The sequence below is a fragment of the Cyanistes caeruleus genome, chromosome 6, assembly GCF_971803275.1.
Source record: "Cyanistes caeruleus chromosome 6, bCyaCae1.hap1.1, whole genome shotgun sequence".
NCBI classification, from domain to species: domain Eukaryota; kingdom Metazoa; phylum Chordata; class Aves; order Passeriformes; family Paridae; genus Cyanistes; species Cyanistes caeruleus.
Genome location: NC_141706.1, coordinates 35,104,938 through 35,125,272, shown reverse-complemented (window position 1 = coordinate 35,125,272; position 20,335 = coordinate 35,104,938). Strand labels below are relative to the sequence as shown.

General features: G+C 45.6%; 1 protein-coding gene across 2 annotated transcripts in view; it reads left to right on the top strand.

The window, feature by feature from the left end:
* Positions 1–14,971, top strand: part of PLEKHD1 (pleckstrin homology and coiled-coil domain containing D1) — a 29,598-nt gene extending 14,627 nt beyond the window's left edge. For both annotated transcript variants that reach the window (XM_086895837.1, XM_023928271.2), the window contains exons 7-14: positions 2,531–2,583; positions 5,217–5,311; positions 6,210–6,303; positions 7,528–7,706; positions 8,194–8,326; positions 10,111–10,255; positions 12,169–12,318; positions 12,707–14,971. In XM_086895837.1, coding sequence (XP_086751963.1) covers positions 2,531–2,583; positions 5,217–5,311; positions 6,210–6,303; positions 7,528–7,706; positions 8,194–8,326; positions 10,111–10,255; positions 12,169–12,318; positions 12,707–12,867 — 1,010 coding nt within the window. In that variant the 3' untranslated portion in view covers positions 12,868–14,971. The remainder of the gene's footprint in view (positions 1–2,530; positions 2,584–5,216; positions 5,312–6,209; positions 6,304–7,527; positions 7,707–8,193; positions 8,327–10,110; positions 10,256–12,168; positions 12,319–12,706) is intronic.
* Positions 14,972–20,335: the final 5,364 nt, after the last annotated feature.

Genomic DNA, 20,335 nt, shown 5'->3' with positions numbered 1-20,335 from the left:
CACCCCTGAGAGGTCTGGATGTGCTGGTGTCAGCTGCTCACAGGCAAACAGACAATACCTTTGTCTCCCTGAATCAGACAGGACTGATACTTCTGAGGTTGGTCACAGCTTTTCACACATGAGTTTTCTTCACCTAGCTGGTGGTTTTTTGGTCTTACTCTACTTGAGTACTACTCTACTCTTTGTGTTTGCTCACACTGCTCATATTGGAAGTGGGAGCATTTACATACATTGTTTGAGGTATCTAATGGCAGTGGCTAATTTGTCAATGCTCTCTCTGTAGACAGTGGAGAAAGAACAGTTGCTCCAGATGAATGTAAAATAATTTAGGTATGAAGAGAGGCAGATTATGTAATCTAATCCCCTGTTTAGGAACCAGCCTCTGCATGGCCTGATAACTTGAATGCTCTGACTGCCTTGGGAGGTCCAGTTATCTCTTCCCCACATTGCCTATAGGATAGCTCTTTTAGCCCAGATGCCCCCTAAGTTACAGCATTCCCAAGGTCTAAGAGAACTTCTGACCTCAGGACTGTGAGTCACAAGTGTGGGCCCAGTGACTTATCTGGAGAGCTATCTGTTTTAAATTAGATAGCAGAAATGCGGGTGCTTCAGGTCAGTGATGCCTTGTGCAGGGGCTCATGGTGGCTTCCTTATCATGAAGCCACTGGAGGAATCTTACGGAGCTTTTTGCATTTCTGCACCCACACTGATCAGGGCTGATCTCAGGATGTGGCCTCACATGTAACAGTGATCATAACTCAAGTATCAAGGCGTGTTTATTCTGTCCAGCTGAGCACCATTCACATGTGTGAGGTGATGGATGGGCTCATACACGATGCAGGCAGGGAGAAGTGGTTTCACAGCTGACAAAGGAATAACAGGGGATGCTGAGAGGAGGGCCTGAAGGGATAGAAACAGGAGGAAAATTAGAAACAGGGAAGTTTTGTCAAAACATTATTTTGCAACCACCAGAGCAAATTAAAGGGCTTAAAAGACTAAAGAGGTCTTTAGTATGATAAAAGAAAAGGTGGTGGAGGAATAGAGGAATACACATTCTATGGCAAATAGGAGATAAAAAATATAATATATATATTTCACTGTGTTCTTTGGTCCATGACAAGAACATTCAGAGCTGGTCAATTGTCACAGCTGGGTAGTTTCTTTTGACAGGAACTCTCTATTTCTATATAAGTGCTAAGGCCTCTGCCTCATTAGCCTTACTTTCAATGATCTGTGTCCATCCTATAGTTAAGCTTTGAGGTCAGGCACTGTTCCTGGAAGCAGGTCAAGGTTCTTTGGAGGAGCACTGCTCTGAGGAATTTCTTGAATCCACACTGAGTTACCATCCATTCTAGATCCACAGCTAGGGTCAAGGTTTCGCAGACATGGACTTTACAGAAGCCCATCAAGTACAGGGTTTGGGTCCCCCCAGGAGGGGCAGAAGAGGGAAGGTGGGAGAGCCTCTGTGTAGTTAAAGTGCATCTATGCTGGGTCCTGGCCAGGAGGAAGAGGGAGAATGTGGGAAAGGCAGGCAACAGTGGTGCTCAGCAGAGCTTTGGTAATGTAACACTATTTCTCTGGCACCAGGAGCCCTGCTCTGGGCAGGAGGCAGAGGTCTGCATTCCTCCTAGAAGTGGTAATCTGGGCAGTAGCAGTAACCTTGTCAGGTCCTCAGTACCAGGGAAGCCAGTAGCAGCTCACTCACCTGACATGAGGAAGACAGAAGTGCTACAAGCAGCCTGCCCCAGCTCTCGTGGCTTCCAGGAGGCAGAGCTGAGAGCTGAACCCAAGGCTGGACCATGAGGAGCATTTCTGCCCATTTCTTGTAAGCATGGCTGAGAGCTGCCACGGCAGAGCCTCTGAGCTAGCACAGCAGTGGTGTGCACCAGGCTGCAGCATGAGGAGCAGAGCACAGCCTCTGCTGGGCCTGTGTGTCTTCAGTGGGTGAGAGCAACTGATGCTGAGGGGAACTGCTCTGCACAGAAGAAATTTTGTGGCTAAGTTAGGAATTGATTTCTGGGCCTGGCTGAGACATCCCAAGGTGACAACAAGGAGCTGTCAGTGCTCTCCAAAGGGCTAAAGAGAAGATGATGGGCTAGGCAGGTGAGGATGGGGCACTGAGCTGCAGGAAAACTGTCTGCTGCCACATGCTGTGTGACTCTCTGCACTCACTTGACCTTTCTGTGCCTTCTTCCTTATCTGTGAGGGAGAGATAAGAATATTTTCCTGACTCAGCTAGAGGATGGTGAAGGATGGTTCATTAATGCTCTTTAAGAACATTGAGAGGAAACCTTAGAAGGAGTACAAAGCAATATTCTGGTTTAGTTTATTAAGTTATTTGGCAGGAGGGAAGTTATAGAACATGCCATTAGTGCCATCGCAGCCTTTGGCACCTCCCAGACAGATACACACAAAGGAATAGGGAATGCTGCATTTTCAAGCTTCAAAAAGTTAGTGTTTCTTGTTTGTAAATATCCTGAGGATATAAAGTACTTTTCTCTGCACTTGGACTTTTTTTGTGTGCTTGCAGATAAACTAATGGAAGAAACAGAAGAGCTATGTCTGCAGAGGGAGCAAAAAGAGGTGAGTTCATCACAAACCAATTTCCTTCAACTGCCATGTGGCTGGGATGGGAAGTCTGGACTTGCTGGTTTGAAGGCATGTCAGTGTTCAGGGAGTGAGGCTTGTGGATGCACAAGAGTTTCCAGACAGCCTCTGGGTCCTGTGGATGAAGAGAGGAATAAGACCTGTGCCATGAAATGGGTCATGGAGGTGTACACCTGCTCCCTTTCCCTGTTAATTTCCATGCAGCAGGTTTGTCATTTTGACTCCAGGAGGAGCAGTGTGAAAAACGAGGTTCACTCTCTTAATAAATTATAAAAAGTTTAATAGAAACAAAAAGACAATTAGGAGACAAAGAAAATAAAGCAAAGGGTTAAAATGGCCATGTGCTCTGGCACATCACCAGGAACACACCTGATATCTTTGGAACACCCTTTTTATCCCCTCCTGCTGTGAGGGTTTAATGCATATTCAAACTTTTCTAAGAAGTGTTTTGCATGGTCACTCCCTGGTTCTGCCTTTTTACAGCATGCTCCATAGATTTTTATTTCTTCTGATCATCATTTTATTTGGGCTGGATTTCCTTTCTCTGCAAGCAGTCAGTGCTGATAACAGTCTGGGCTCCATTGTCCTGCTGATAACAGCTTGGGCCCCACTGTCTTTGCCCTCTGGGGTTATCTTCCTTTGTGCAGAGGGGCATAGCTCTAATGTTCAGAATTCTTCTACACCTCAAACTTGCGAACAAGAGAAAAAGTACAGACATAGCCAAAAAGCATATAACATATAATATTCATCCTAATACTTGTGAAAGCAAATATCACAGTATGGATTTATAACACCAGGAAGGAAGATCAAATGAAATTCATTTGATTCACTGGATTGAATTGCACAATTTTTATTTGGCAGATTCAAGAAGATTGTGGCAATTAAGATCCATCCCCACAGTTAGAAAGCAGGTAAACAAACATTGTTCTAGCATAGAGATACTGTTGTGAGAAACAAGGAGCACAAAAATCAATGTGGTTTGTTCTTTGGACACAACAGAGATGGGGAGAATAAAAAATGCTACACTAAGGAAAAATCAAGAGAGCACTCCCTTAGATGTGACTATTATACCTTAATTTACCTTAGAACAGAATGGGTTGGGTTGGAAGGGACCTTGAAGATCATCTTGTTCCAACTGCCCTATCATGGGCAGGGAGGATATCTTCCACTAGGCCAGGTTGCTCTATCAAGTTTATAATTGCTTTTCAAACTATTCCTAACTTATAATTGCTTAATATAATAAAAGTAGCACATCCTTATATTTACTGATCCAAATCTATACCAATTTTTATAGCACCATCACACAGCCATGGCAAGATAGCTGTGCAGATGGATTGTCCTATTACTCTGTTGGAAAGTCTGCATGGACATGGACCAACCACCATGTCACAACATTGCAAAGTGCCTCATGCTCTTTTCCAGTTAATCCAAAATTACTGCCTCTCCCTAGAAAAAAGATGGCAATACTGACCAAGGCTTCTCAGGCCTGTGTTTTTCTCACATACATTTCTGGAGAGCTGAAATCCAGAAGTGGCTTGGACACTTGCTTAGAGCTAAGCTCCTTTTGCCTTTGCAGAGAGACACCTCCCTCTGGTGAGGTAGCCTTGCTGCACAGCCCACAACCACAGGGAGGGAAATGACCTTGTCTGAAGACCTTGGAACAAATCTCTGCTCTCCCAAAGCCATGCACAGTAACTCCATTGCCCACAAAGAGCAGATGGGGCTGGGTTAGTTTGAAGGAGTTTGGTGCTGTGAAGGACTGAACGCAGAGCTTGCTGAACTGTGGTTTGACTCTCTGGGAGTCTGAAGGCTTCAGAGCAGTGTGTTGGGAAAGCAGCTTGAACTGTGTACCTGCACCGTGGAACAAGAGTCTTACTATGAATTTATGCAGTGCCAGCACTGTTTTGTGACTGGCATGGGCCTATAGCAGGAGTTCTGCACAGCAGCTATGGTGCAAGGGGACCTGACCAGGAGAGGGACCCTTGTTGAGTTTTGGTCCTGTCTTTTTCCATCTGCACTAGGTCCCGGTGCAACTGCTTCCTCTAGACTGGGGGAAGAGACTGTTTCACTGTGTGAAGGACAGCTTGTGGTATTTGGTGCTCTCTGAGCACGGTTTTATCAGCACAAAGACAGTGACAGGCTGATTAAACTATGCAAAGCTGTAACCGAATGGTTTGTGCTTTCCTGCCCCAGTGGGGGTGAGAAGAAAGGCTGAGATGACAGAAATATCACACTTCAGGCACAGAAATTCTGGGGCTGCTGCATTCTGAGGGAGTCTGGCTTTCCTTTATCTGCACATATGTGTGCCTGAAAATGGTACATACAAATGAGTCCAGCACCCCCAGGGAGTTCTGGACCTTCTGTGTATATGTGGCTGAGCTGACCCGTGCAGGGAGCATGTCTGAGATTTCCAGGTGCTCGGTAACCTAGCTCGGACTTCTGGATGTCTGAAAATCCTCAGCCAACCTCAAATCCTTCTAATTGCCCCTGGACAAAAGTGTGGTGGAATCGGATATCCTGTAGCTCTACACAGCTTGGGTTAAATGCCATGTTAAAAGTCACAGGTATTTTTAATATGGAAGCCTCTCCTAACTTCTCTTTTGGAGCAGGAACTTGAGCGTCTGAACCAGATCCTGGAAGCAGAGAAGCAGCGTTTTGAAGAGGTGGTGCGGGAGCTGCGGCTGGAGCAGGAGGAGATCAGACGGTACAGCAGCAGGGCAGGAAAGGACACAACTCCCACACTGGGAAAAAGTGGTGGTGAATCAAAACAATCTGTAAAATCCACCTATTTTGTGTGTGTAGGAAGGGGATGCTGCACTGACCAAAACAGGAATGGTTGTGGGCTCTCTACCTGCATTTGCTGTTGCTTGTGACCAATAGAATACAGCTTAGCTTCATTTTGCACTCAGCAATTCAATGTCAAAGTGCTGGGACACAAGCAACCCCCAGATTAGTTGGGGTAGCATGGCAATGGACAGGTGCAAGAGAAGATTTCAGAGAGACACTTAGTTCAACTGACTGAGCAGCTATGTGGGGTCCAGACACCTGGATCTGGTTTTCCACCATCAGCTGAATGACAATAGATATTGGTTGCCTCACCAAGATTAATTTTGTCATTTTTAAAGTTAACTATGCAAAATATGAGCAGCAAATGTACTTAGACAGAGAAGGATCCAAGTGCTTTGCCCTGAGTGTTGAAAGGGCATTTTTTGTTATTGCTCTCTTTATATTTTTTATATTTTTTTTCTCCCTAAGTAACATCTCAGAAAAGCCAGTGTGATTTTGCAAACCAGTTTTGTTCTCATGTTCAATCACATCTGCTTGGATGTGATTGCCCTGCCTTGCAGCCATGGCTCTGCCCTTGCTGGAGAAGCACAGTAAAGTTGGGTTGGGTTTGATGATCAGGAGGCACAGTGTAGTTCCTGGACATGTGTCCAAGGAAGGATGTGATGCTTCCTGGCAAACTCCTGGCTCTCCAGGACTGGCTGTACCAACTGATGGCTGCAGGTCCTGCTCCAGGAGACCCACAGCCCACACAGCTGGGCACTGTCTCTGGGGCTATTGTTCCCCTGCAATAGCTGTCACCCTTTTTGCTTCTTTAGGGAGCTGGAGCTCACAGCCCGCTCCCTTAAAGGAGTGGAGGAAGAAAAGAAAGAGTTGCGAAGCCTGACACAGTCCTTACAGAACACCCTAGAGGTGAGTGACCACTATTCCCCTCTGAGTGACAGCATTTTGGCCTGAAAGTAATGTTGTCCCATGGAATGAGTCCAGCATCTGCTAATGCCAGAGCTGAAGTGGTGTACAGATGACCAGGTTCATTTGGTAGCTGATAGGAACACCAAAATCCCTTGAAGAAAAGGATGAGAAATGACACAAAGCACAACTGAGCCAAGATTTTCTCAGCAGTACCAGGCAGTATGGTGGTAGGACAATAACCATAATAGTTGTGGTTTAGGAAGCTTAGGTGGAACAGTAGGGAGAGAATTTTCACCTTCATTGTGGACTGTTTTCAGAGTGTAAACAGCCACAGCTGACCATATCCTGCTGTGCTGACAGACTGGCTCTGAACAGCAGGCTGGACAAGAGCCTACTGGAAGGTCCTTTCCAGCCAACATGACTGCAAGTCTGTGATGAGCTTTTTTTTTTTTTTTTTCTTGACTGCACCTCCCTACCTTCTGGTGGAATTTGAAGCAGCATAGGGGTGTTCTTTGTTCACAGAAAGGAGCATGATTCCCAAGGAAATCATGTACCACATGGGAATCTAGGAAACAGAGTCTTGATGTATTAAAATCTTTCCTTAATGGTGGATTTGTGGAAAGTATCTTTTCTGAATGTATATTGTTTGTGAAATTTCCACAGAGCTGGCATTCTGAAGCTGCAAGGTCATCTCTAATGTTTGTGTCAGATCCTGCATGTTTGTCCAAACATCTCTCCCTTTGAGCTTTTCTCCTTGCCCACAGCTGTGAAAAGAAGAACTGGAAAGTTATGGAAAGTTATGGAAGCCTAGTTGCACACTGAACCCTTAGAGGCAAACAGCATGATGTGTCCTATTGCCTGCAGTTAGAAACCCCACAGAGGGGGTGATTCCCATTCCCACTAAGGAGCAGGGAAGGCAGGGAAGCTGCCTGCACCTGTGATGCAGCAGGGAAGCACAAGGTTCCAGTCCCTGAGCTGTGTCCTTACTAGAGTATCACATCAAAGGGCCCTGCTGGTTCACCCCTTCGTGGCAAAGGTTGTGGTGAAGGCTTGCTCCCTGTGAAGCAGGTATTAAATGAAACCCAAATTTTGTTATTCCTGTGTTTAACCAGGATGAGGTATGTGGATGTAAGGATGGAGGCACTCAGTATGGAAGAACCAGGCAGGAACATGAGTAGAAATGTTAGACTTGGCTGATACTCACAATCTCTGTCCTTCTTCAAGGAGCTCTCCCTGGAAAAACAACAAATGCTGGAGATGCTGGAAGAAAATGAGAGCCAGATCCCACCTTCAACCAGCCCCAGCAAGGAGCAAAGCCCCATCTGGGGTCTGCACTGCAGCCTGCGACAGATTGAAGAGAAGATGCAGCAACTTCTGCAGGAGAAACTCTTGGCAGAGAAAAGGTGAAGTGGGGAAAAAGGACTCTTCTGCTCAGGCTTAGTGGTGCCAAATGCAGTGACTGTTGGCTGGCTTGCTTTTTTGGTTGCCAGCACCAGACAAGTCTGGAAGTTTGTCTGGTTCCAGTGGCAGGAGTTCAGGTCACAAACCCTTCAAAGGAGACAGTGAGGCAGGGCAGCTCCCAGTTGGGCCTGCTCCTTTCAAACCAGGCCTTGGGCATGTGAAGGTGCTCATGGCCTGTCCATAAGGAGTGTTTGGTGCTCCTGGGCCTCATCTGGGAGTTGAGAGTGTCCTATTCAAGAGCTGTCCACCTGGCTTTCTCCAGCAATGCCTGTGTCATTGGAATGGAGCACACAGTGCTCCTGCTAGCATCTCTTTGCTCTGGGCAGTCAGGGAATTAAGCATGCAGCATCATGATACTGAGCTCCTTTTCTTCCTGTGAGTTGTGTGGGGGTGGGAATGGTCACCTCTCTTTGCTGTGCCATGCACCAGGATGAAGGAGAATGAGGAGCGGTCTCGAGCACTGGAGGAGGAGCGGGAGTTTTACTCTTCCCAGTCGCAAGCGCTGCAGAACTCGCTCTCGGAGCTGACTGCAGAGAAACAGCAGGCAGAGAGAGACCTCAAGGTATCCCCTGCATATGTCACATATTGCTGTCCCTGGGCCCAGAGTGCTTCCATTTTCTCTTTCAGTTCATTCAAGCCAAACTCTTGGTTTTATTTAGTTTTCATATTGTGGTCATAAATCTTCATTAGCTGTGCTTCATATTGCCAAGCGTATCCTGGCCTGCATCCAAAGCCAAGTGGCAGGCAGGGTGAGGGAGGTGATTCTGTCCCTGTGCTCCACTCTGGTGAGACCCCACCTGCAGTGCTGCATCCAGCTCTGGAAGGACATGGACCTGTTGGAGTGAGCCCAAAGGAGGACCACCAAGGTGCTCGGAGGGCTGGAGCACCTCTCTCCCAGCTGAGAGAGCTGGGGCTGTTTGGCCTAGGGAAGAGAAGGCTCTGTACTTCTGTACTTATTGTACTTCCAGTGCCTAAAGGTGTCTACAAGAGAGCTGGAGAGGGAATTTTTACAAGGACCTGTAGTCATAGGACAGGTGGGATTGACTTCAAACTGAAAGAGGAGAGGTTTAGATTAGGTATTAGAATTAAATACTTCATTGTGAGGGTGGTGAAGCATTGAAACAAGTTGCTGAGAGAAGCTGTGGATATTCCATCCCTGGAAGTGTTCAGGACTGGGTTGGATGGAGCTCTGAGAAACCTGGTCTAGTGAAAATTATCCCTTCCCATGGCCAAGGGGTTGGAACGAGATGATTTTTTTAGGTCTCTTCCTACCCAAGGCACTATGATAAAGTAACACATGAAATTGCCATCTTCTATCTTTGTAGTACTACTATTTATTTTTTTATCCTGAAACCTGATTAATCCATTCAGTATAAGTCTTTTAATTTGCTACTGTGAAAGCATAATCTATAGATGGAGGGAAGAAAAAAAAAAAGTAAAAGAGGGCACAACCTCTTTTGTGTAGACACAACCAAGAATAAAGATGATTTCAAAGAAATGCTAATATGGATGTTGCAGAACTGAGTAGACATCTTCCCTCCTCACTTGTGCTTAGAAAATCAACCTTAAGACTTTTAAATCTTCAGTAAACTCTGCAAGAACTTGGGTTCAAAAGCAGAGGAATTCAGCTGAGGGACCAGCTCTCCTTTGTAACAGACAATACATTAATCTGGTAAAAGGCAACTGGACAAACTATGGTATTTTATTTAAATTTAAATAATATAAAGGTTATGTTAATAATTGGCTTTTTGGCACTCAACCTCCTTATATAAATATTTTGTCAAAAAAAAACCCTGAGTTACTATTTTCCCTGCACCTCCAGTATTTTCTTATCCTGTAACCTTCTACTTGGCCAGACTAAAGCTAAGTTGACCAAGCTGTGTAGTCTTTCTCATTTGCTAAACTAGTACTGTGTTTCTAACTTCTCTTGTGTTTTGCTTCTGAAACTAAGCACTGTACATCCCTTTGTAGGAATTGACTTCCTTTATCTTGAGTCTGTCTCAGCTGGATTGATGTCCTTCTGTTCCTGCTTAGCTGCAAGTACTTGCATTAGCACAAATTCATGTGTTGAAATACCATCTCTGATTCCATATGGTTTATGCAATGGGAGGAAAACTGTGAAAAATGAAGTCAGAGTAAAGGAGAATTACTGTAATAGTCTGGACTTGAGATTCTGTCTGAAGACATGAGCAACAACTTTATGCTGCCTTGTAACATTTCTAAGGACTTCCATCACTGTTATATTTTCATTTTCATCCACAGAAAGTCCCTCACAGACCTTTTGAGTTACCAGGATGTTTACTGAGAAAAAAGCTGGTTTTCAGCAATTCTTGTTTTCTTCCTCAGGCTGAAGTGAAGGTTCGCATGGATCTGGAGAAGAGACTGAGAGAAGCTGAGGAAGCATTGCAGAGCTTGGAGCAAGGCTTAAATTCTCTGAATTGCAACAAGGAGAAAGAGAAGAAGATGAAAGCAGATGTCAGTAACTTGAGAAGTAAGTTAGTCATCCATCCACTCTACTGATGAGCAAGAGAGGAAGTATTTCTACCTATCATCCTAGACACAAAAAGACGATTCCAAAGTAGCAAAGCTGCACATAAATGTGTGGTCTCCCAGCTTCTTGTACCCCCACCACACCTCCCCTTTGAGGAGCCATAATGTGCTATGCAAGTAGTTGGTGTTTTGCTCTCAAAGGAGGTTGAAATTATTCCAGCCTCTCAAAGGAGCACGAAATTATTCCAGCCTTCTCTGTTGGGTGGAAGGCAAACCTAGAGATGAGCAAATGCTTTCCAAAATGTCAAACGGGGAAGCCGTGGCAGAGCTATAAAAACTGACTATTGGCTAGGTCTGAGTTCTAAGGAGTCCTCTGATTCCCCTTAAGGCTTTATTTCTCAGCCTTAGTTACAAGAATATCACCAGTTCAAGGAGGCCCGTGGTTGCTGTAGCAACGTGCTGGTGACCCAGAAGGTGGAGTTTGGATCTTTACTCAGAGCTGAATCACAGCATCAGCCCAGCACTGCAGTGCATGGGTCAGGTGTAACACTGGTGTTCTCCACAGGTTATCCCTGCTTCTTTGCCCTTTTTTTTGGTTTGTTTGGGTTGGGTCTCTTGGAGGACATTACCCCCTGGCATTTGTCTTGATTCAGGCTTGGGAACTGCCATTAGCAGCTTCAATTGAGTGAAATCTTGCTTGTTTTCCGTGGTCAAGTTGTAGTGCAAGGAGAAGCGTTTATGGAGATGCTGTGTCTGTACAGTTAAGGCTTCACTTCAGTGAAGGGTGGATGTACTGGGCCAATACAGAAAAGTCAAACTCCTGTGGTATTCCAAGCACTATTAGGTAAATAGGGATAAATAAATGTATAAATAGTTTTATATCTAGTCACATACTAATAATTTATATTTAAATAAAACAAGTTGTTTCAGTTGTTTCTGCATAAGATTTCTAAAGGGAGTAAAACAGGCATGGTTCTGACCTCCATTCCACTGGCTCAGAGCCATGGTAAGAAAACAGAGCTGAAGTGGATGTGTTGAGCTCAGCATTCAAGTAGAGCTTCACAGGGCATAAGTGAGTAACTGGTACTGAATGTCTCCTGATATTTCCAACCTTAGATTTGAGGGGATGTGTTCTTCACAGGAGTAAAAATGTACTGATGAGCAGAACACCAGAAAAAATAAAGGACCGGCAGTGTTTCCTGTAACATTAGTCCCAGCACAGGTTGCCTTAGTCCTTCCAAGTGGTTCCTGCAGCTCTGCCCTGCCCTTTATAGAAGAGTTTGGGCACTGTTACATTAGCACATGATGCCTTTGAACAGCAAGGGACAAGGAACAGGCAGAACAGCAAGACTGTAATAGACTAGTGCTCAGACCATAAGAGGGGAAATGAGCCAGGAAAAGCAGATCAAGACAGAATAATGTCAGAGTTTGGACACAGGGCTTTTTTTGGAGCTCATAGTATATGTAACTATGTGCTATTATTTGCTGTGCTGTTAGGAAATCCCTTACCATGTGTGCCTGTGCTGGTGTTGCCAACACCTTTCTTTCCCAGTTAGACCTGACTGGTTTTAGAAGTCCTTCAAAGAAAGTAGGATGAGCAAGGCTTTAGAGTTGAGAAGTTTTAACACAGCATCAAAGGCTTTTGGCAGTTGAATCATGAGCAATTGTGAAAACTACTGATGTGGAATGGATGGTTCCAGTTCTTTCTAATTTTGAGCATGCATTTGTTGGGAACTGGAGATTTTTGTCCCTTTGAAAATGAACATTTGAAAATGTTCTTTCTGATGACATTCTGAAGCTTTATGGATTGTTCAGGAACATCATCATTCTCTGGCTCAGCCCATCAACGAGTGTGACTGGTTCATTGCTTGGAGTGTCAGTCCCATCACTGTTACACTGGTGTTCTCTCCCCAGAGTTCTTTGAAGAGTGCATCCGCAATGCTGAGCTGGAGGCCAAGATGCCTGTGATCATGAAGAACTCTGTGTACATCCACAAGGCTGCCACTCGCCGCATAAAGAGCTGCCGCTTCCGCTGCCGGAGAACCAGCGCTTCATGGAACGACAGTAGGTATCGGGCAGCCTTCTGCTTCACATCCTGCAGGAGCAGATATGGGGCTGGCAGAGCAGTAAAGTCTGCAGATGTTCTTTGTATTTCATGTTCCTCAGCAGTAGAATGGAGCCACAGTGCTACCTGAAGCTTCCCAAGAGCAGGCACTGAGCCTGTGCACTTGTTGCCCTTTTCTTCATATATGTTGAAAGCTAAACTTCTGTGATGGTCCTGGGTCCCTAAAAAAAACATGCTTTAAATATGACTTCATCAGAATGCCTAATCACAGCCTGAGTTAGGCTCAGTCATGTTGGTCACATGGCTGGTGAACACTAGTTGAAGCTTTATCTTCAGTTTGTGTCCCTGATGGAGAGTGCTTACATTTCTATGCTGATCTTGTTTCAGTGAAACAGTCGCAGTCCTTCATCTTCTCGCATGCAGAAGCTGAAAACATTGAGGAGCTGAAAGAAGCAGCCAAAAGACTGAGCCGGGACCAGCGCTTTAGGAAAACCATCTATCAAATCATGAGGTCACAAAAGGATTCTGCTGCAGGGGACAAAAAGTGACTCTGCTTGGGAGGGGGCTGCTGAGATCAACCTGCCATTCCGCTCTGCAAAAGTTACAGCCTTGGGCACTAGGCCCAGAAGGGAGGTTTGGCATTTGGTGGGGAAGGTGGGAGAGAGTTTGTGTGTAGGCAATCCCTTCAGTTTTTGGCTTTGCTTTAGTTTGAGTGCTCCCTGCAGCCTGGCAGACCTTCTCTGCTGATCACTCCAGACCTGTTTGCTTCAGCTGCTTACATTCAGCCGTGTTTTGCCAAGATGCCACAGTCGGTATAAAAGTGAACCAGAGACCGTAGCTTAGGAAGTGCCTCTCCTTTCCTTCTCTGTCTAGTCTGTCTGCCAAACACAAGTGCTTTTGAGGAAGCCTTTAGCAGCCTGTGTTCCAGCTAGTGTAATCTCCCCAGCTGAGCACAGCTCACCCTGTTCTGCCTGATCCCCTCTAGGAGATGGCTCGCTGCACACCCTCAGTCAATCAGCACTTTGGTGGGGCACGTTTCCTGAAGACTGCAGCAGTCCCAGCCTCCCTAGCATAGGCAAAAGTATCAAACACAGGGCCAAACTTTTTGTCTTGATGCTACATCATTTCAAGCAAACAGCAACAACACAACGTGAAGACAACAGGAGGATGCTGTGGATTTGGGTCCAAGGAGGAGCATGTACAGAGAAAAGCTCAACGGTAACTCAACGGCATCGATGCAAGCTGGAGGGAGGGTTCTGTTGTGTTCATGGTGGGCAGAACATTCCAGGGCCACCTATGCACATTTTTTGCACTGGGATGTCTAGCTGTGTCAGAACAGGGGAATATGTGCAAGGGAAGGTGTTAGCTATTGGCTATCTATTCCTCAGTGTGAAGAAGCCTTTGTCTCAGTTTTGATGGCTTCCTCAACACCTCTGTAAAATGATTTGGAGGGCAGGAGGGTGAGGACTGTCCAGCAACAAAACCCATTACCACTTCAGGCAGGCTGTCAGGGCTGTGGAAGAGGAGTACAGGAGAGGAGTCACTTTGTTGGGGAGCCCCTTGCAGCCTCTCCTACCTATTTTAAGCAAGCAGTTGGGTAATAATTACCTGTGCTGTAGAAACAGCACTGCCTGGTGCTTACAGAGCACAGGATAAGCACACTCTGAGTGACACCCTGTTTTCTCCTGCATATTAATTGAGAAATAAAGAAATAGACAATACAAAGGTGAATAAAGTTAGCAGCAGAAATATGGCTAGGGGGTGGTAAAGTGCAAATTTACTGTATCTTTCATGGCATCAGGACCCCTGGGTATTTTGTATGTCCAGTGACACACAGGTAGTTGCTTTGCTACTGTCCCACTCAGACTGTGGCAGTGTCCACTCACAGCCTTTGCCTTCTGGCCACCTACATAATTCCCTACCAACTTAGTGTTGTTCCTAGGGAGAAGTCAAGAATGAGGCTGGGAAGCAAACCTTAGCTTACCAGCCAGAGGAGAGGGGTTAATGCTGGGTGGAGGAGCATCCTGTGATGGAGTGATCCTCCAATGGAAACCTTCTAGTGTGACCAGAGGAAAAGCTTTGAAAGCACAGCCTGTACTTCCCATTTCAGTCAGTTACTGACTAGTATCCTTCTGCCAGGCATTTGGGAGGGTTCATCCAATCAGAAGATCCATCTCTGAAGGATGATGTTTTTGTGATAATAGGTGATATGGTAGGAGAAGATAGTTTCCATCCTTCCTTAGCATACCAAATCCTTCTGTGGTTTACCTACTTGTGTTTATATGCTAGAAAGCCACAAATGAATTCTTGCTCCTACAAGGCTGAAGGGCTGTGATAAAACAATACAGAAATGTTTTGGGTTTTTTTCCTTTATGCTGTTTCCAAATAATCTCTAGCTATTTTCCAGTAACAAGGTCTATATTAGGTGATGCTGGAAGGGACAGAATAGAGGATAGCTAGGGAATGCATCTGTATTGCAAGCAGTCAGAAAAATCACCCTGTGGCCTGGGAACACAGCATTTTTGTTCTATTACCATCAAAGCCACAATATCTGACTCTTCAGAAGTATTGTATGCAGGAGGTAGCCACATCAGGTCTTCCTTTACTGTTCATATTGACAGCAATAAGTAAATAAAAGTTATGCTGACACTAGAATGAATTCCTGTGTGTTCTTGATGCACTGTCACCAAAATGATGTTAAATTGTCTTTGCAGGAGTTCAAACAAATCATTGTGACACTCTCATTTACTGCCAGGGCAGTTCCTCTGCTTCACTGAGTTGTTGAGTTACATACTTAACATCACCTCTCGGAAGGACTGGCTGTATGTAAAAGCTTCCACCCTTGCTATCCACTTCCACTTTTAAATTGTGTATAAAGTTAAAGCAGAATGTATCACATCTGAAGTAGAAAGCTCCCACTTGCTTACCTGCAGTCAGTGAAGAACTCTCTGTGTAACCAGCGAGACGTGCCCTGAGCCACCTGTGAGGAGGTGCTTTCCATCAGTCATTCCCTGATGCACAGGAATCTACTACCCTGTCATCTCCCTGGCAGAGTCAGCATGGAGCTGTCTGTGCACCACAGCATCTTAATTAAGTGACTGTCTCCTTCCAAAGGACACAGAAATTACTGATTTCAATGTTCTGTGCGTATTTTTAACGCAATGCAGTAACCGGAAGATGGCTTAGGGAGCAACTCAGCTCTGTTCAAATAACCTCCACTGGTAATCCTAGACTGCTTTCTTCTGCTGGGAAAACTAGGAATGAGGTAATAACTTCCTCCAATGAGAGAAGTTCACTAACTTTTTCTCTTGTGTCTGAGGATAGAAGAAAATATAGGATGGTTTACACTTTTAGATTTCACTTCAGGAGTTGCAGAAGAGCTAGACTGGCCCTGAAAAGCCTGTGGCCATTCTTCAGCATCTCCACCTTCTGGGTAACACCTGGGAACTTCCTTTCCCTCTGAAGACATTCCTTGTTGTTCCTGTCAGAGACACTGCCAAATGTGAAGCCTGCTGATTCTCCCCTGCATTGTCTTGGCTACTTTTTCACAGTGTGAAGGATGGCTCCTGTTAAAGGTTCAGTTAACAGATTTAAGGGTTAATGTCATCCTCCCTGTAAGATGCACAGGCTGTTTCAGTCCCCAGTAGAAGACGAGTGGTTCCTGCTGAAGTGCCTGCTCCCCCAAGGCTTTGCTCTTGCACAGAAGTAAATGTCAGAGAAAGGAAGGCAGCCCAAGCCCTGCTGCCCCCAGTCTGTGCTGCTTCTAAAGCAGAGAAAGTGGATAAGAAATGGAAATTGCCCTTGGGGTCAGAAGTCAGTAATAAAGGATAAATGGTTGCTGGTGTGTGTTGTGCATTGCTATGTGTGGTACACAAGTGACATAGGCTGGTAGCATTTTCAGCAACAAAGTATGGCTTTTTTTTTTAGCTCCAGATAGTAGGCAGGCTTTCTGCTTAGGACTCAGTGTAATATTGGTGTATCTCTATGGAAATAAGATGATAGATTTCCATAGGAATAGTCTGTTTTGAATCTTTTCAGTGCAGTCACTTTTTGTGGTTATTAGAGGGACAGAAGCTGGCTCATGTTGTATTTAGTAAGGAGAGGTTTGCTCCCAGGAAAGTGGCCCATGCTCTGAAAGTCTTGTCCAAGGCAGGGGCTTGCCTAGACACACTCGGTGCACCTTGGTGCTGGTGTGCCTGTGAAGGATGCATTAATTCTGGCATCTTCTTCCTCATGCACAAGGACAACTCTGCAGTTTTTCACCCAGTCTGTGTACAATTTTTATCCACCTAGTCCAAGCATGGCTTTGAATGGGTGAAATGACCAAGTCAGAGGAATTGTTATAGTGAGTTACCTGAGAGCTGGGTCTGAGGTGGCCTGTTGTGGTGACAGTCACCATGAGTTCAGCCACTATGTGAGGCTGGTTAAACAACCTGCAGTGCATTTCTGTGCACTGAGATAACATCCCTTTTTCTGTGTTAAGTAACACTTCTTACTGTAAGCTTAACTCTATAGCCAAAATGCAGAAAGATCCACCTGAATTTTCAGTCAGGTCTGTGAGTCCTTCCTGCTCTCTGCAGGATACACTGTAGAGCTTGAACCAACATATACAGATTCTGGGGTTTTTTTCCAGTGTTGGCAGATCTGGCACTTGAGAGGAAGAAAAATTATAAATGCCATTTTGTGGGGGTAACAAAGGCACCTTTTGCTAACTCAGAGGTGTTGCAATAAATAACTCAGCAGGGTCATGTACTCTTATTTTGCTGTATCCTGAAAAGTGCAAACTTTGCATTGCTTAAAATACTAAGTGAACTCTGCTTACCCTTGAGTTCTTCTTGACTGCACCCCTGCCTCAGACCTCTCTGTGGAAATCACCCAAGAGTGGTGGAATATGTCCTCTCCTAGAGCTGCTCTTCTAATTGGTTTCTTCATCATTAATTCTGGGGCGGGAGAGAGCTCCCTGTTCTTCCACACATCAGTGGCTGCCCACAGGGAATGCAGCCCCTGCCTCTGCAACATGAGGAAAAGAGGTTCTGTTTTTTGTTGTGGGGGTTTTTATCTAAGTTATGCAAAAGAGGAATTAATATTTTTGACATCTCCATATTAATAAGGGGGGGTTGAAAACAAGCTGTTTGCGGTGGGTGTGGGAGAAAACTGACTCCCTGCAACAGAATTAGGCCCTGTTCAAAAGAGATTCTGGTGCTCAGCCTTGATGGAGTAAGGCTGGAGGCTTGTGTCAGTCACTGCTGAAAGCACAGCTATGACCAGGGCCATAGAATGTTCAGCAGAACTCTTTCTTTGGGGCAATTCACAGTGCATTTAATATCCCTTTGTGGCAGAGGTGGGCTGTGCTTTTAGGTGCACTAATCTTACCAGCAATAAAAACGACACAGCAAGAAGGTGAGATTGCTGTGGCTTTTGTAGCAAATTAGAGGAGCAGGCTTTTAATGCAAAGATTGCCAGAGAGTGATTGGATTGTAACTTCCTTGGGAGTAGCCACTGTTTTAATTTCTCCTTTCCTTCCCTGATTCTGCCAAAGGCACAGCACATGCTTGTTGTGGGCAAGAGGAAGGTAAGGAGGCTTCAAGGGGAAGGAGATTGAAAGGTAGGAGTGCAGCAGGTGTGACTAAAAGCTGGAGCACTGTCGATAGTCAGCACTTCAAAAACAAAGTGTGTGCTATGACAAGCGCATTTCAATAACCTCAAGACAGCTGTTTGATTTCCCAGTAAGCAAAAAGCTTACTGAATCCAACCAAGGAGTCCAGCCCCAAGTGCTCAGAGAAAAGGAGTCTGCAGCTAAGGCCCTTCTTCCCTCTCCCCAGCTGATGTGAGGCATGCCCTGTGATGCAGGAATATGACCCCTGTGATTCAGGGATACGCTTACAGTTACTCTTTTTGGGTGTCCGTGTTTACACAGAGGCTGCTCAGGGGAGCTGAAAAGGTGCTGGAAAGGTTTTGGATATCTAAGCATGGGCTGGAAGAGACTGGAAAATCCTGTAACTCTCAAAGGATTTGTATGTTCAGAGACTCCTCTAGCCTGGAGCAGCAGCCCTCTAGATCTCTCTCTGATCAAGTGTGTCGTACTTCAGAGCAATGCTGCAACCCATGAAGGGATGTGGGGAATGTCAGTGAAGGCTGCTTTTCTGCTTCTTCTTCTTCTCCTAAATTTCTCTTGCAGTGATTTCCTCCTTACTCAAATACAGATCAAGTGTGGTTTAATGTGAAACTTATTTTAGATTAAGAGAAAGAATGTGCAGGCAGAGCTGTATTTCCTGCCTGTGTAGGGGGAACGTGGGCTCCAAAATGAGGACAGAAAATTCTCAGCCATTCAAAAGTATCACAGATGGTTAAATAATTGTACTTATCACATATATCAAGCTTGGATAAGGGGGAGTAGTGTGATACACTGTATTTGAAGCTTGAAGACTTGCAGTAAGGAAAAATTAATTTGTTTGGAGAAGGAAATATTTTAGTCCTTTGCCCTGGCTGATTCTGAAGGAACTAGAAGAGAACATGCACACTTAGCCCACTTTTAGCAAGTGGCAGGCTCCTGCTGCTGACATGGAATTAGTTTTGATGGCTACTTGCTATACAGAAAATCCCTCCAGCTGTGACAAATTGCTGCTGAGTTGTAGCCTTGCTCAGAAACAGTGGTGGTGATTGTGGATCCAGGGAGCACCCTCAGACCTGGGTGCCCCAAAGGATGTGCATGATACCACTCCTGACACGCTCACAGCCTCTCCATTCCCACACCAGGGAAGCACAGAAGGGCAAGAGAGAACAGTCACTTGCCAGGTGAATGGGAAAGAACAGACCTAGCAGAGAGGCAGAGTAGCTGTTGTGGGTAAAACCCTGCAAAGGAATGAAGTGTCCTGAGGACAGAAGGGAACAGACCTGAAATATGCTTCTGGGCCTTGGTTCTGGTGCACTGCCCATAGCCAGAGTTTCCATCCTGTCTGTACTTGAAGAGTATCACCAAGCTAGCAAACAAATGCTGCTTTACACAGTGAGTATACACCCTTTCCCGTCTATCCAGCTCTCCCTCACTTTGAACAGGATTGCAAGCTGGCTGTTCCTCACCTTCCCCTCCAGGCTGCTCCCTCAGCTTTCTGTTTATTCTTCTTTGCCTAGCTGCAAAGGTGGTGGAAATCAGCCTCACCCTGGTGGGGTTTGCAGCACCCAGGAACAGTGGGAGGACAGTTCTGCCATGGGGAAGATGGGGGTTGGTGGGCTGCTCTTCTTGGAGTGCAAAGGAGGTGAGACACGCCCTCATAGCTGCTCATGATTTTTTCATAACACTGGCCTCCTGTCTGGAGATATTATTCATCCTGCTCTGAAGTCTTTCTGACTTGAGCATTTCATGCAGAAAATGCACAGCGATGGACAGTGAACACCCCGGGCTCTTAACCAAGCACCTTCCCTCCCTGCTTCACAGCCCACCTCACATGTGGGTACAGAGCTGGGCAGGGTGGTGCTGGCTGTCCCCTCACCTCGGACATGCTGCATGAGACATTTTGGAGTCTTTGTGCCAGGTCCTGAACCAGTATGTTTCACAGGGGTGAGAGATAGGCACAGGAACCAGTCCCCTCCACTGGACCTTCAATCAGAAGAGTTTGTCATCTATTCAAAGAAATATTTCATAATCAGTTTTTTAAAAAAAAATTATTTTTATTGTTTTCCCTGAAAATAATTTGTCCAAAAGTAATTTCTGTTTTTGAGGCAGAGAGTAGACCAGAAAGTTTTACCTTGAGGTGAAGCCTGGTGTGCTTTGTAACTGAGGGTGATCCTGGAGGCTGTGTCTCTACTGTAGCTGCAGTGCCAGAGAAAGCCGTGCATGGGCAAACAGCCCTGGCAAGGACAGCAGCCTGTTAATCCTGCATTAGAGACACGTCTGTGCCTCCACTCTGCAGCTGCCAGGTCAACTGTGGCCTCAGCTTTTCCAAGTCTTCCAGCAACCTGCTAAAGACAGGCAGCTGAGCACCTTCCCCGCTGCCCTGGGTGAGGTGGTGGTGGCAG